This window comes from Garra rufa, chromosome 24 (assembly GCF_049309525.1).
Source record: "Garra rufa chromosome 24, GarRuf1.0, whole genome shotgun sequence".
Taxonomy (NCBI): Eukaryota; Metazoa; Chordata; class Actinopteri; order Cypriniformes; family Cyprinidae; genus Garra; species Garra rufa.
This window is the reverse complement of record NC_133384.1, coordinates 26,569,904-26,582,669: the sequence shown is the minus strand read 5'-3', so window position 1 is coordinate 26,582,669 and position 12,766 is coordinate 26,569,904. Positions and strand designations below refer to the sequence as shown.

At 33.9% G+C, this 12,766-nt stretch overlaps 1 protein-coding gene across 1 annotated transcript in view; it reads right to left on the bottom strand.

Moving 5' to 3' along the window:
- The window catches only part of dip2ca (disco-interacting protein 2 homolog Ca), a 145,093-nt gene extending 135,051 nt beyond the window's left edge, over nt 1–10,042 (bottom strand). Inside the window, exon 1 of the mRNA XM_073830585.1 lies at nt 9,696–10,042. Within this exon, the coding sequence (XP_073686686.1) occupies nt 9,696–9,774 (79 nt within the window). The 5' untranslated portion in view covers nt 9,775–10,042. The remainder of the gene's footprint in view (nt 1–9,695) is intronic.
- Between the last annotated feature and the right edge of the window lie 2,724 nt (nt 10,043–12,766).

Genomic DNA, 12,766 nt, shown 5'->3' with positions numbered 1-12,766 from the left:
TATTTAAATTAAAATTAATTATTAAAGTAACACTCAACGTATTATACACTACCAGTCAAAAGTTTTTGAACAGTGAGAAGAAAAGTTTTCACCCCCCTGGCTCTTAATGCAAATTTTCCTCACCAAGCCTACATTTATTTGATTCAAAGTACAGCAAAAACAGTAACATTTTGAAATATTTTTACAATTTAAAAGAGCTTTTTTGAATATATTTGTAAAATGTAATGTGTTCAAAGCTAAATTTTCAGCATCATTGCTCCAGTCATCAGTGTCACATGATCCTTCAGAAATCATTCTAATATGCTGATTTGCTTTTCAAGAAACGTTATTATTATTATTATTATTATTATTATCAATATTTAAAATGGTTGAGTACATTTTTTGTCAGTTTTTTTGTTCTTTGATGAATAGAAAGATCGAAAGATCATGTGACTGGAGTAATAATGCTAAAAATTCAGCTTTGAAATCACAGAACAAAAATTACATTTTCAAATATATTAAAATAGAAAGCTGTTATTTAAATAGTAAAATATTTCAAATTTACAGTTTTTGCTGTACTTTGGATCAAATAAATGCAGGCTTGATGAACAAACACATTTTTTGCATTATGGTGATAAGATGAGAGAATGTGCCTAATTTGCATAAGAATGCCACGATGCAAAAAGATCCCAAAATAGAGCTCATTTTCTTTATGCAAAGTAGAATTTCTTAATGATTTGGAGCGAAATGTGACCTGGACATGTTCTTGAAGCGTCATGAGATTCATCCTAGAACATCTTAGTGTAAGTGTAAGGGTGAGGTAAAGAGGCAAAAACAGCTTTAGTTCATTAACCTACATTTGGATCATGAGGAAGTGAGACGTACAAGGAAGACATAAAAAAACAGTGGCGTGACGCCATGAACAGGGAAGTGCTGTTTAATATTAATTTTTCTGTGGAATACTGGGAGTGGGGGAAAACCGGGACTCGTGGTATTTGCTCCCACAGAGACTAAAGAGACGGAGAGAGGAAATGATGTCAGTCCTACCAGATGCTACAGCAGCTGTTCAAAACGTATATAGGTAAACAAACCATACATTCTCTACCAAATCTTCACAAAATCAACTAACAGCTAGCAAAGACAAAGACAAAATTAAAACTGCAGGTAAAGCAGCGAGATGCCGTCTGTCTGGCATGGCTTACGAATAATTTATGGCATTTAGCAAATGTCACGATCTCCCATGTCCAATCACAGGTGACTGGCAGCGACACAACCTCAGCCCCGCTATCTTGCGCCTCGACCCCACAGCACAGCCCCTGTCAGCTCTCATCACATACCCCCTCACAACATTCCATCACTTCCTCTCACTGCTTCTTTATTTGCCATACTCTAAATGGTCTAAAAATCCAGCTTCTTTAGACATCCATAATAAAACATTTCTTTAAAAACTGCATGTTATTTTTTATTTAGTACTGACTTGAATATTTTACATAAAAAAACGTTTACATATAGTCCACAAGAGAAAATAATAGTTGAATTTATAAAAATGACCCCGTTCAAAAGTTTACATACACTTAATTCTTAATACTGTGTTGTTACTTGAATGATCCAAAGCCATCTTTTTTTGTTTAGTGTTAGTTGTTCATGAGTGTCTTGTTTAGTTGTTAAACTGCCTGCTGTTCTTCAGAAAAATCCTTCAGGTCCCACAAATTCTTTGGTTTTTCAGCATTTTTGTGTATTCGAACTCTTTCCAACAGTGACTGTGTGATTTTGAGATCTGTCTTTTCACACTGAGGACAACCGAGGGACACATGTGCAACTAGTACAGAAGGTTCAAATGCTCACTGATGCTCCAGAAGGAAAAATTATGCATTAAGAGATGGGGGTGAAAACTTTTGAATTTGAAGATCAGGGTAAATATAGCTTATTTTGTCTTCTGGGAAAAATGTAAGCATCTTATCTACAGTAGCTTCTGAAGGGCAGTACACAAAAAAAAAAACAATATGATATTTAGGCAAAATAAGAAAATGTACACATCTTTATTCTGTTCAAAAGTTTTCACCCCCCTGGCTCTTAATGCAATTTTGCCTTCTGGAGCATCAATGAACATGCATTTTGCATGATCCCTCTTATTTTGGTAAACTAATTAACATTTTACAGATTCTGCAAGGTATATGTAAACTTTTGACCTTGTATATATACATGTATATAATAATAGTATAGCAATTTAAAACAATTGTCTCCTGTTTTAATGTATTTTAAATTGTAATTAATTCCACTGATGGCAAAGCAGAATTTTCAACATCATTCCTCAAGTCTTCAGTGTCACATGATCCTTTAGATTTGGTGCTCAAGAAACATTTCTTGTTATCAATTTTAAAACTGTTTTTGGGAAATTCATGACACATTTTTCCAGGATTCTTTGATGAATTTCATCAAACGGACAGGATTTGTTTGAAATAGAAATCTGTTGTGACATAAAAAGTCTTTACTGTCATATTTGATTAATTCGTCCTTGTTGAATAAAAGCATTCACTTCTTTGAAAAAACCCCAAACTTATACTACCTGATACAAATAAACTACACTATTTCTGTGAAGAAAAATTGCCTCGTCGGAGAAAGTTCTTTGCTTTCGTGATGAAACATTCCAATGTTATATAAATCTGCAAATACTGAAGTCAAAGGTGCAAAATGATATCAACACAAAGCATAATAAAACATCTTCACATACAAATACAGTCATTTGTGCTGACATTCTCAACAGGCAAGGCCTCAAATCAGGGTCAGATAGGGGTTCTTTTCTTCCACAGCCAGCACGACCCTTGTTTAACAACTTAACCTTTTCACTTACTAACAGCGTTACCCTGAGGGTGAAATGAGATCCATTCATTCTTTATTTGGCATGAACGAGACTAATACTGAGTTTGAAGAATCAGTATCCATTAAGAGTGTGCCAGCATAGACGAAGACCACTGAGAGAACCTCTCGACAATCTGGGGATGATTTCCAAGCCATGTAAATCAAAATCAACATGAACAAGCTTCACAAGTTTGTAAAAGAGGCATAGCATAAACAAAACCTCAAAACTAAACCAAGTTTGACTTATAAATGGAGACACACAATAAGTCTGTCACATTGTATACAAACTTCACAAACACAATATTGTCCTTAAGGGCATTATAGGTCAGCAAACAGACGCAAATCATTCTGATGAGCAGACGTTCGGTAATTTCCAGGCCTTTCATCCTGTGCCAACACACTGAGATAATCACCTCTCCATGAGCGCAGTGCTAAACAGCACCACAAGCTAAGCTGGAATGGCAAGGGAGCATCTTATTTCTACAAAGGCAAACACAAACACAAGCAGAGGTTCAGAAGAATCACACAGTGCTGCAGAAAGAAGGAACCCAGCCAGAATATTCCCTCCACCGCAATCATAAAGTGAGGCAAAACGTTTAAATGCAAAACGAGCTGATTAAGGTTAACGAAGCTTAACGGGCGGCTAAAAATACTCGTGTCCACTTGCAGACGGAGCAGCCTGTGATCATCTTTAAGTGAAGTTTGGCTGAAATTACGTTTGGTTCTGAATAGAACACATGGAGGCGATTGGCATTTAAACATTCAAAATAACACACACTGTCATTCTAGAGCAAATGTACAATTACAAAAATAGAAACAATATTCAAAAATCTATTAAAAATGGCATCCATAAGCAGGAGCAGTCAAAAGGCAGTCAAAATTTCAGGAGCACATTCTTAAACAATAATCAAAAAATCTGATTTAAAAAAAATATCCTTCCCATTACATGGTGATATTAGACTCCTTAAAGTGATTTACAGGGGAATTTTGTTTTTACCTTTTCGTATGTTTAATGAGGCTCAGAGGTGGCATGAGTGCAATCAAATTCATGTTGAGATTATTGTTTTAAATATAAAATTTTGAATACAGAAATATTAACTGATTTAAATAACTGAAAAGGTGGCCGCAAAACACTGATTTATTACTGAATCATGTTATTCATTTGATTCGTTCGAACGGCTGGTTCATTCAGGAATAAAGCAAGTGACTGTCTTTCTGTATGAGGAATTGAATCATTTCACTAGATTCGTTTAAAAACGCACATTCATTCATAAACAAAACAACTGTGTTTGAGTGGAGATGCGCAGCGGCTCAGTTGTGACCATTTTTGACGACGAAATAGAGCAAAATCAGAAAATGCTGTTATAGTCAGACGATGTAAGTCACTTAATAATAACTTCTCGTTTATTTAACTGTTGTATTAAATCAATATCTCATTTACAAACTCCATTAAAAATTATTAAAAGCTGCCACTCATCTTAGTTCGCGATCTCTATTATAATCAACAAAGCTCTCTATACTGCACAATCAATCTCTTATTTACACTCTCTCTACACTTTGTTTATGAAAGGATTCGTGAGATATGTCAGTGATACATTACTCAACATTGCAGAAACACGTAGAAACCTTTGAAGCTCCCCTGAGCGCAAACTAGGGGTGTAAATATTAATCGATTCGTATCGATGCATCGATTATGCAGCCGCCGATTCAATGCATCGATTCGTCCGCAAGAGTATCGATTAATGTGTTTATTTTGCCGCCTGTTTGTTCACTTGTCTATTTTTAGAATCCGTTCCTACCTTTCTTTTACTGTCTATGGCTCCGACGTAAGCGTACTACCTTCTCCTAAGCTGCGGGTGGCGCTAACCTCATTATCGTCTTCTACTTCACACGTGTTACTTTCGTTTCACAGTCCATCTATGATGTTGTTCATGTTCACAGACCTCACGTTGTCTGACTTTCAAGAGCGATGATTTTGAACTGATTTTGTGGAGTAGTATTCTATTTGCAGTTGCATGTGTGACCATTACCTCTTAATAAGATGCAAATTGTATTTTCAAAATGTAACCAATTTTGTATAAATGAAACTTTTTAAAACAGTGAATAGGCTAATTGGCCATAGTAGACCTGCACTATAAGCATTAGCCTTTTTTTTTTCTTATTACAATTTATCTGATTGCACTTTGTAGATGCAGTATGAAGTATGAAGTATGAAGTATGAAGGAGTATGAAGGGAGAAAATGGCAGCAGCGCTGAACTTTTGCCTAAAAAGAACTGTACAGGAATCAAAATTGCCACCGTTTATGCTCCCAAAATTGAATCTGCACAACCTCAAATTATATTTGGGAGCATTTGTGCGAGTGCAGAAATTGTTGTGGTGCGACCTAGTTTCATTTCTTTACAAAACTTTCGCTAACCTAACTACTGCACAGACTGCTGTGAGCTGATGCGTTCGCCGTTCTCTCCAACATTACATAACCATTTAAACTTAATCTTTATTGTAACCTTTAATGAAGATTTGAGATATTAGCCGTCTTCCTGTCACTGACAATGCGCACCGCTGAACAAGGAACCGGACGTTTTTTTCTGAAACCTTTGTTCCGGATTTGCACAAACTGCATTGCAATTAGGGGTGTGTGGTATGACGATTTTTGACTGTGGACAGTAAAAAGGTTCTGTACAACGTGGCGTTCATTCACATCAGATGATAACTCAGCGGCCGAGTTCCACTCACGAAGGGGAGTATTTTCCACTGGGGACACGCTTTTCAAAATCCTGTTGGTGTCCTCCAACTTTCAAATGGTTTTTTAAAGTAATCTCTTGTATTGCAGAGTGCATGCTATGCACTGCCGAAAGTTTCGCGCGATCCTTAAAACGAAACCAGAAGTAAAACGCGTAGGCTACGCGCATTTAAAAGCAATTTTAATACCCCACGTTTAGGCTAGATAAAATATCTAGGCTGTTATTAGAATGTGGGCTATAATAAGTTGTGAAGTTGTCTATAACTCTGTATCATACTTAAAAAAAAATCGGTCATATATATAATATAATATATATATATATATTGCACTTTGAATATTGAAAGAGTAGTCTACTTTGAATATGGCTGCATTTATTGTCTATTTTTTGTTATTTATACTGTACTTTTTTTATTTGATTCTGAGGCTTTCAGAAACAGCCCATTTGATTTGCCTGGCAATTGGAATCAGCCATGAAGAATAAAGATCAGTGCATTACTAAAAAGAAATTGGGTGCTCCTAATTTTTTTTGATGCTTCTAACTTTTTGAAGTTTAATAGTAATTTTAATACAAATTTTGTTTAATAATATGTTTTATTTAAAAAAACAAACAAACAAAAAACAGGCAAGGCAAGGAAATGTTTAGTTTAAAAGATGCTCTTACGTGTAAACAAAAGGTAATGTTTGAAAGCAATTCATTTTGTGTTTGCAGGTCTATGGTAACAGCAAACCAGAAATCAGAATATCTGCCGAGGTTTTAAGTCATTCATAGTGTTTTAAAGTCACATTTTTTGCAACTTCCTTGACATAACATTTTTTTTTAGCCTGAATTAGATTTAATTCGGATGACAGAAGAATATCTATTACCTGTTTATTTTAGCATGATCATTACATATATAAAAGATAGATAATAATATTATCCGTAATTAAATATATATTTCCTCCATGTGCAAGCTATTAAGATGAGCAGCTCTGTGAAACAGCCAATCAGAGCAGAGCTCATCATTAATATTCATGAACCTTCCAAATAAGGCAATAACAGAGCATTTCATTCTAGGTACAAATCCTAGGGTTGTAAATGGACTTGTAAAACCGTTTCTGGAGATTTTTTGCCCTTTCCTATGCCATATACCTTCTATGTAGATATCAGAGAACCATTAAAAATCTTGTATCAATGCATTCCATGGCATCTTTAAATTTGCACACACCTTTAGAGTTTGTGAATTATTTAATGACTTTTGCACAAATCATAAACTGATAATCTAACGTTTTTAACATATTTACTATGTCCCAAACAAGCTGATTAAGGCAAACAAAGCTTGAAGGGTGACTAAAAATACTAGTGTCCACTTGCAGACAAAGCAGCCTGTGATCATCTTTAAGTGAAGTTTGGCTGAAATTACATTTGGATCGGAATAGAATGCAAAAGGAGGTGTTTGGCATTTAAACGTTCAAAATAACACACACTGCCATTCTAGAGCCATTTACAACTAAAAGTGGAAATAATACATTTGAAAATCATTTCAAAATTACATCCATGGTGTGTCTTACATCCTTAAGTTTACATACACATTCGCATTGTGTTATCGCTCTAAAATTACTTGCAGAATGTTTTCCACATCCCTTGTGCGAATAACCGGATGAGTCCCCACTCAAGTAGAAATTTTTCAACTTGTGTGGCAGACACATTTGAGTCAAATATTGCAGGTTCATGGCAATCACCTTTTGCAGTCATTTGCATCGCCGTCATGAATTTGCTTTTGCTGTGCACACACCGTTAGAGTGTGTGGATTATTCAATGACTGCGCAAAACCATAAATTAAACATTTCTGACATATTTATCATGTAAATCTATACTAAAGTGACAAATAAGGACTTACGTTGTAAGTCCGCTCTAGTTCGCACAAGTAGATTACATACAAAGGTAAAGCAAAGACACGATTAGATGCGAATTTGCAGCAGGCTACAGAAATAGCCGTGAAATTTGCACTGGGTGACGGGAAATGCACGATTGAGCCGAGTAACGCACGTTCACGGCAATCACCTTGCCCAATTTGTGTCATTTGCATGGCCCAGGGCAAATTCACATGAATTTCCGTCGTCTGCCACAAATTTGTGTCTAATCACATCTTTGTTTTAACTTTGTGTCTAATCTACTTGTGCAAAAGAATTTAATTCGCTTTTGGTGTGCACACACCATTAGAGTGAGTGAATTATTCAATGACTTTTGCACAAACCATGAACAAAACGTCTAATGTTTACATATTTGTTATGCAAATCTGTGCTAAAGTGACAAATAATGACTTGTGTTGTATCAAAGTCCAATCCCATACTAAACACTTGAACAGCTGTTGCTATGGCTACCTCCTCCTAATTTTCAGAATGTCTGTTTTATTAATTTCCCAGCTGAAAATACCCATTTAAACCAGCCTGGTCTATGCTAGTTTTAGCTGGTTTAAGCTTGGGTCTTCCAGCCTAGCTATGCTGGTCTCTCAGCCAGACAGCTCCTCAAAAACCAGCTAATTATATTATGTTTTATTGGTTTGTAATCTAACTCTTCTGGTCACTGACACACTAAATCTTAACATGTAACAGACAGTTTCAAGCCCATAATGCTTTCTGTAAGACCAATTTAACACTAAACAAAGACTAGCTGTGATCTATCCACCCAGTAAACCCACTGACTGTAATTTGTTAGGTATAAAATGCTGCTGTTTTTCACTACACAGGTTGGTGTACTGTGTTCAGAACGGTTTGATGCAGGCCTGCTGTCTGCTGGAACTTTGAAGCAGGGTTGACAAATGCACAAGCACTTATCGCCTTAAATGGTTCAGATCTACACACAGCAGACAATCGCACATACCACACATACACAAACACATATTACAAAGGACCACCAGGCGCTAGAATTAAACGGGAAAAGGGAACATTAGCAAACAGTTCACTCAATTCGGTTTGCTAATGTCAGATGCCAAGATTCTCAACATGATACATGATACAAATATTACATGCCTCCAAATCACACAACGCTGCATGAAAGCCATAATAAAATTACCAGCTTTGAGCAACCAGTAATTGGTTTGGTCAATACTGATGAAGTTTTTTCCCGTAACCAATACAATTTATTGGTAGACCCAATGTTAAACATACAATAACCAATAAAGTCCAAGTATGGGTAAACAAACAATTAACAGCCTATGTCAAACTAGCGTTTTTCAAACAAATATTTATGAATAAATATGGATGAATATTATACACTTAAATAATAATTTGAATGTTTGCACAACGTGTTTTTATTTTTATTTAGAAAAAAATCCTATATGCATTATCTTGTTTGAAATGCAATAAAAAATCTGGTTTAAAAACTATAATTAGAAATGTTTGGGATTATTCAGTATCTAAACATTAAATACTGTATAAGTCATTAAAAAACAATACTGTAAGAACAATAATTTGGATGCAGCATCAGACAGCATTCAACTTTGTGGCTGTCATGACAAAACCATATGCTTATAATTAATATTTTCATGCATCCATCATTCAAACATCCATCACATTAATTTATGCGGCATCTTTGCATCTTTTTGTGGTAGAAATGCAGCTTCAGATGCAGCTTTTGCAGTGTAGAGATGGCATTTATGGCGATGCAATTGTGGGGAACTGCTTGTTTACCTAACTGCTGGTGTACTGAAGACATTACACAGGCATAAATAACAACACAGCCACAGAAATTCAAAAATATCAACGGGTACATGAAGATTCCAAAGCGGAATTTTGAGCGTTGGTCTCTAGGGAGACGCGTTTTCAAAATCCTAACGGAAAAAAATCAATTGTGAAGTCTTTGAATGGTTTCCTCAAGGTCAAATAGATACATTGTAACAAAGAAAAATGCGGCGGGAGTTAGAGCAAACGACCGAACGAACGCCTTTCCGAACACAAGCTCAGTGCTGCTGCGGGGATAATAATTGGCTCCAACATCTGGTGTTGGTTGTGTTGGTATGGTGGTGGGTTTTGGGGTGGGAGGAGGAGGAGGAGAAGGAGAGGAGGGGGGCCGTTAACGTATCCTCCGCAACAACCGTATTGTCGAACGAAATAAGTCATTTAAAATGTCAATCATACCTTCGGATAACTCCAGCTCCAGCTCAGCCAATCTGGCCCGCACTTCCAAGGGAAGGGGCAGCGCATCGCGGTCCGCCATTGTCCGTTCAAGGGGGTAAAAATCACTCTCGTCCTCTTTCTTCGACTCTTTCAGCGCTGCTGCCGTTTCTCCGCGTCGCAGCGGTGCATAAGGAGGGCTGCGGGAGACGCGCGTCCAAGAACAAACTGTTCGGTGAACGCTAGTGCTCAGAGATTTTCTGTCCCTCTCAACGAAGCCCCGCCATATCTGAAGGGCTCCGCCGTTAGAGTCAGCAGTGTAAGATGTGGACTGTCAGTGCGGTGAAGCTCGCAGATCGGAGCGGTGTGTAATGTATGTGTGTGTGCGTCTCTCCAGCCCCTCTCCCTCTCTTTCTCTCTGTCACTCTCTCATGACGCAAGGCGAGTGTGTTTTTTGTACCGCCGCGAGGAGGCGACAGAGCGACTCTGTTTGTGTTTCCATAAATAATCATTTCATAATGAGAATACCTGTGTTCAGGTTACGGTTATATAATATATATTTATAGAAGTATAGAACGTAAATTAAATTACGAATAAAATATGTTCAATATGTAGAATCAGTTTGGATTTAAATGGACAAAAAAAATTAAATCAAACTGTTTGCAGCACAGATGATAATAATGTTTCTTTAGCAGCAAATCAGAATATTGGAATGATTTCTGAAGGATCACGTGACGCTGAAGACTGGAGTAATGATGCTGAAAATGTAGCTTTGTCATCACTGGAGTAAATTACATTTTAAAAGGTATTCAAATAACAATTAGTATTTTTATTTTTTAAATTAAACATTTTTACATATTTAATATTTCACTGTATTTTTGATCACATAAATGTGCCATAGGTGAGCATAAGAGACTATAAATTTATTTAATATAAAATGTGTGTACTGTGAGACATTTAAATTTACTTAATATAAAAACAACTTATTTTTCTTAAAATATATACATGAATGTGTAAGTGTATATATATATAATATATGTAGTACACACATATTATGTAAACAAAAACTTATTTTGGATGTGATTAATTGCAATTAGTCATTTGACAGCACTAATTTAAATAAGTATTTTTTTACATTTTTAAAATGTATTTAAATTTTATTTAATATTTTTGATCAAATAAATGTGGCATAGATGAGCATAATTAATTAATAAGTTTAATTAAAAAAACTAATAAACTAGTGCTGTCAAAATATTTATTTTATTTTATTTACATAATATATATATATATATATATATATATATATATATATATATATATATATACACACACACAGTATATATTTTTTAAATATTTACATGTATTTACATGTACATATTTATATTCATATAATTTATATGATATATAAATATATTTAATATATAAACAACTTATTTTTCTTAAATATATACATGTGTGTGTGTGTGTGTGTGTGTGTAAGTGTATATATATAATATACATAGTACACATATACATTATTAAGACAAAAACATTTTGGATGCAATTAATTGCAATTAGTTGTGTGACAGCACTAATTCAAATGAGCATTTTTTTTTACATTTTTAATTTAATATTTCACTATATTTTTGATCAAATAAATGTGGCATGGGTGAGCATAAGATACTTCAAAATAAAATAAAAAATAAAAAATAAATTAGTAAGCAATTAATTGTGATTAATCACATCCAAAATAAAAGTTTTGTTTACATAATATGTGTGTACTGTTTTTATGTATATATAAATACACATACAGTATATATTTTAAAAATATTTACATATACATATTTATAGTCATATAATTTATATTATATATAAATATATTTAATATATAAAACAGAGTACACAGTACACACATATATTATGTAAACAAAACCTTTTATTTTGAATGTGATTAATCGCAATTAACCATTTGACTTTTTTTTAATTGCACTAATTCAAATAAACATTATTTTTTTTTATTTTACGTTTTTTAAATGTATTAAAAATATATATATTCCAATGTGTATAAATTAGTGCTGTCATGTGATTGTGATTTTTACATATACATATTTATATTCATGTAATTTATATTGTATATAAATATTTTAAATATATAAACATTTTTCATAAATATATACATACATAAATGTGTCTGTATTTATATATACATAAATATACACAGTACACACATATATTATGAAAAAAAACTTTTATTTGGAATGTGATTATTCGCGATTATTCGACAGCACTAAGAGTGTTTTTTTTTTTAAATATTTAAAAAAAATTCATTATTTTAAAATTATATGAAATATTTCACTGTATTTTATATCAAATTAAAGAGGCATGGGTGAGCATAAGAGTTCAAAATAAAAAAAATAAATACTATAAATGACATTAAAAAAATGTACCAACTCCAAGCTTTTGAACAGTAGTGTATATAGCAATAATTGTTCTGTAATCAACAGATATATGACCCTAGGCCACAAAACCAGTCATAAGTGTCAAATTCTCAAAACTGAGATTTACACATCATCTAAAAGTTGATAAATAAGCTTTCCATTGATGTATGGTCTATTTGATTATCTGGAATCTGAGGGTGTAAAAAAAAAAAAATATTGAGAAAATCGCCTTTAAAGTTGTTCAAATGAAGTTATTAGCCATGCATAATACTAAACAAAAATTAATTTTTGGTATATTTACAGTAGAAAATGTACAAAATATCTTAAATGGAACATTATCTTTACTTCATATCCTAAAGATTTTTTGCATAAAAGAAAAATCGATCATTTTTACCCATTAACCCATACAATGTTTTTTTGGCTATTGCTACAAATATACCTGTGCTCCTTAAGACTGGTTTTGTGGTCCAGGGTCCTTATAGGAAATATAGTCCAACTGTTTGAGATCACATATACTGATAATTCTGCATTAATTCTTAAAATGCTCAGGAATTCAGACTATATACTGAAATAAACAATCAAAGACCTGGAGATCTTATATTCTTGTGTTGAAAGGCCCACTTCATTTAAAGCCTTAATGATCTCCATAAACTATTACCCTTTTATATTATGCCACCT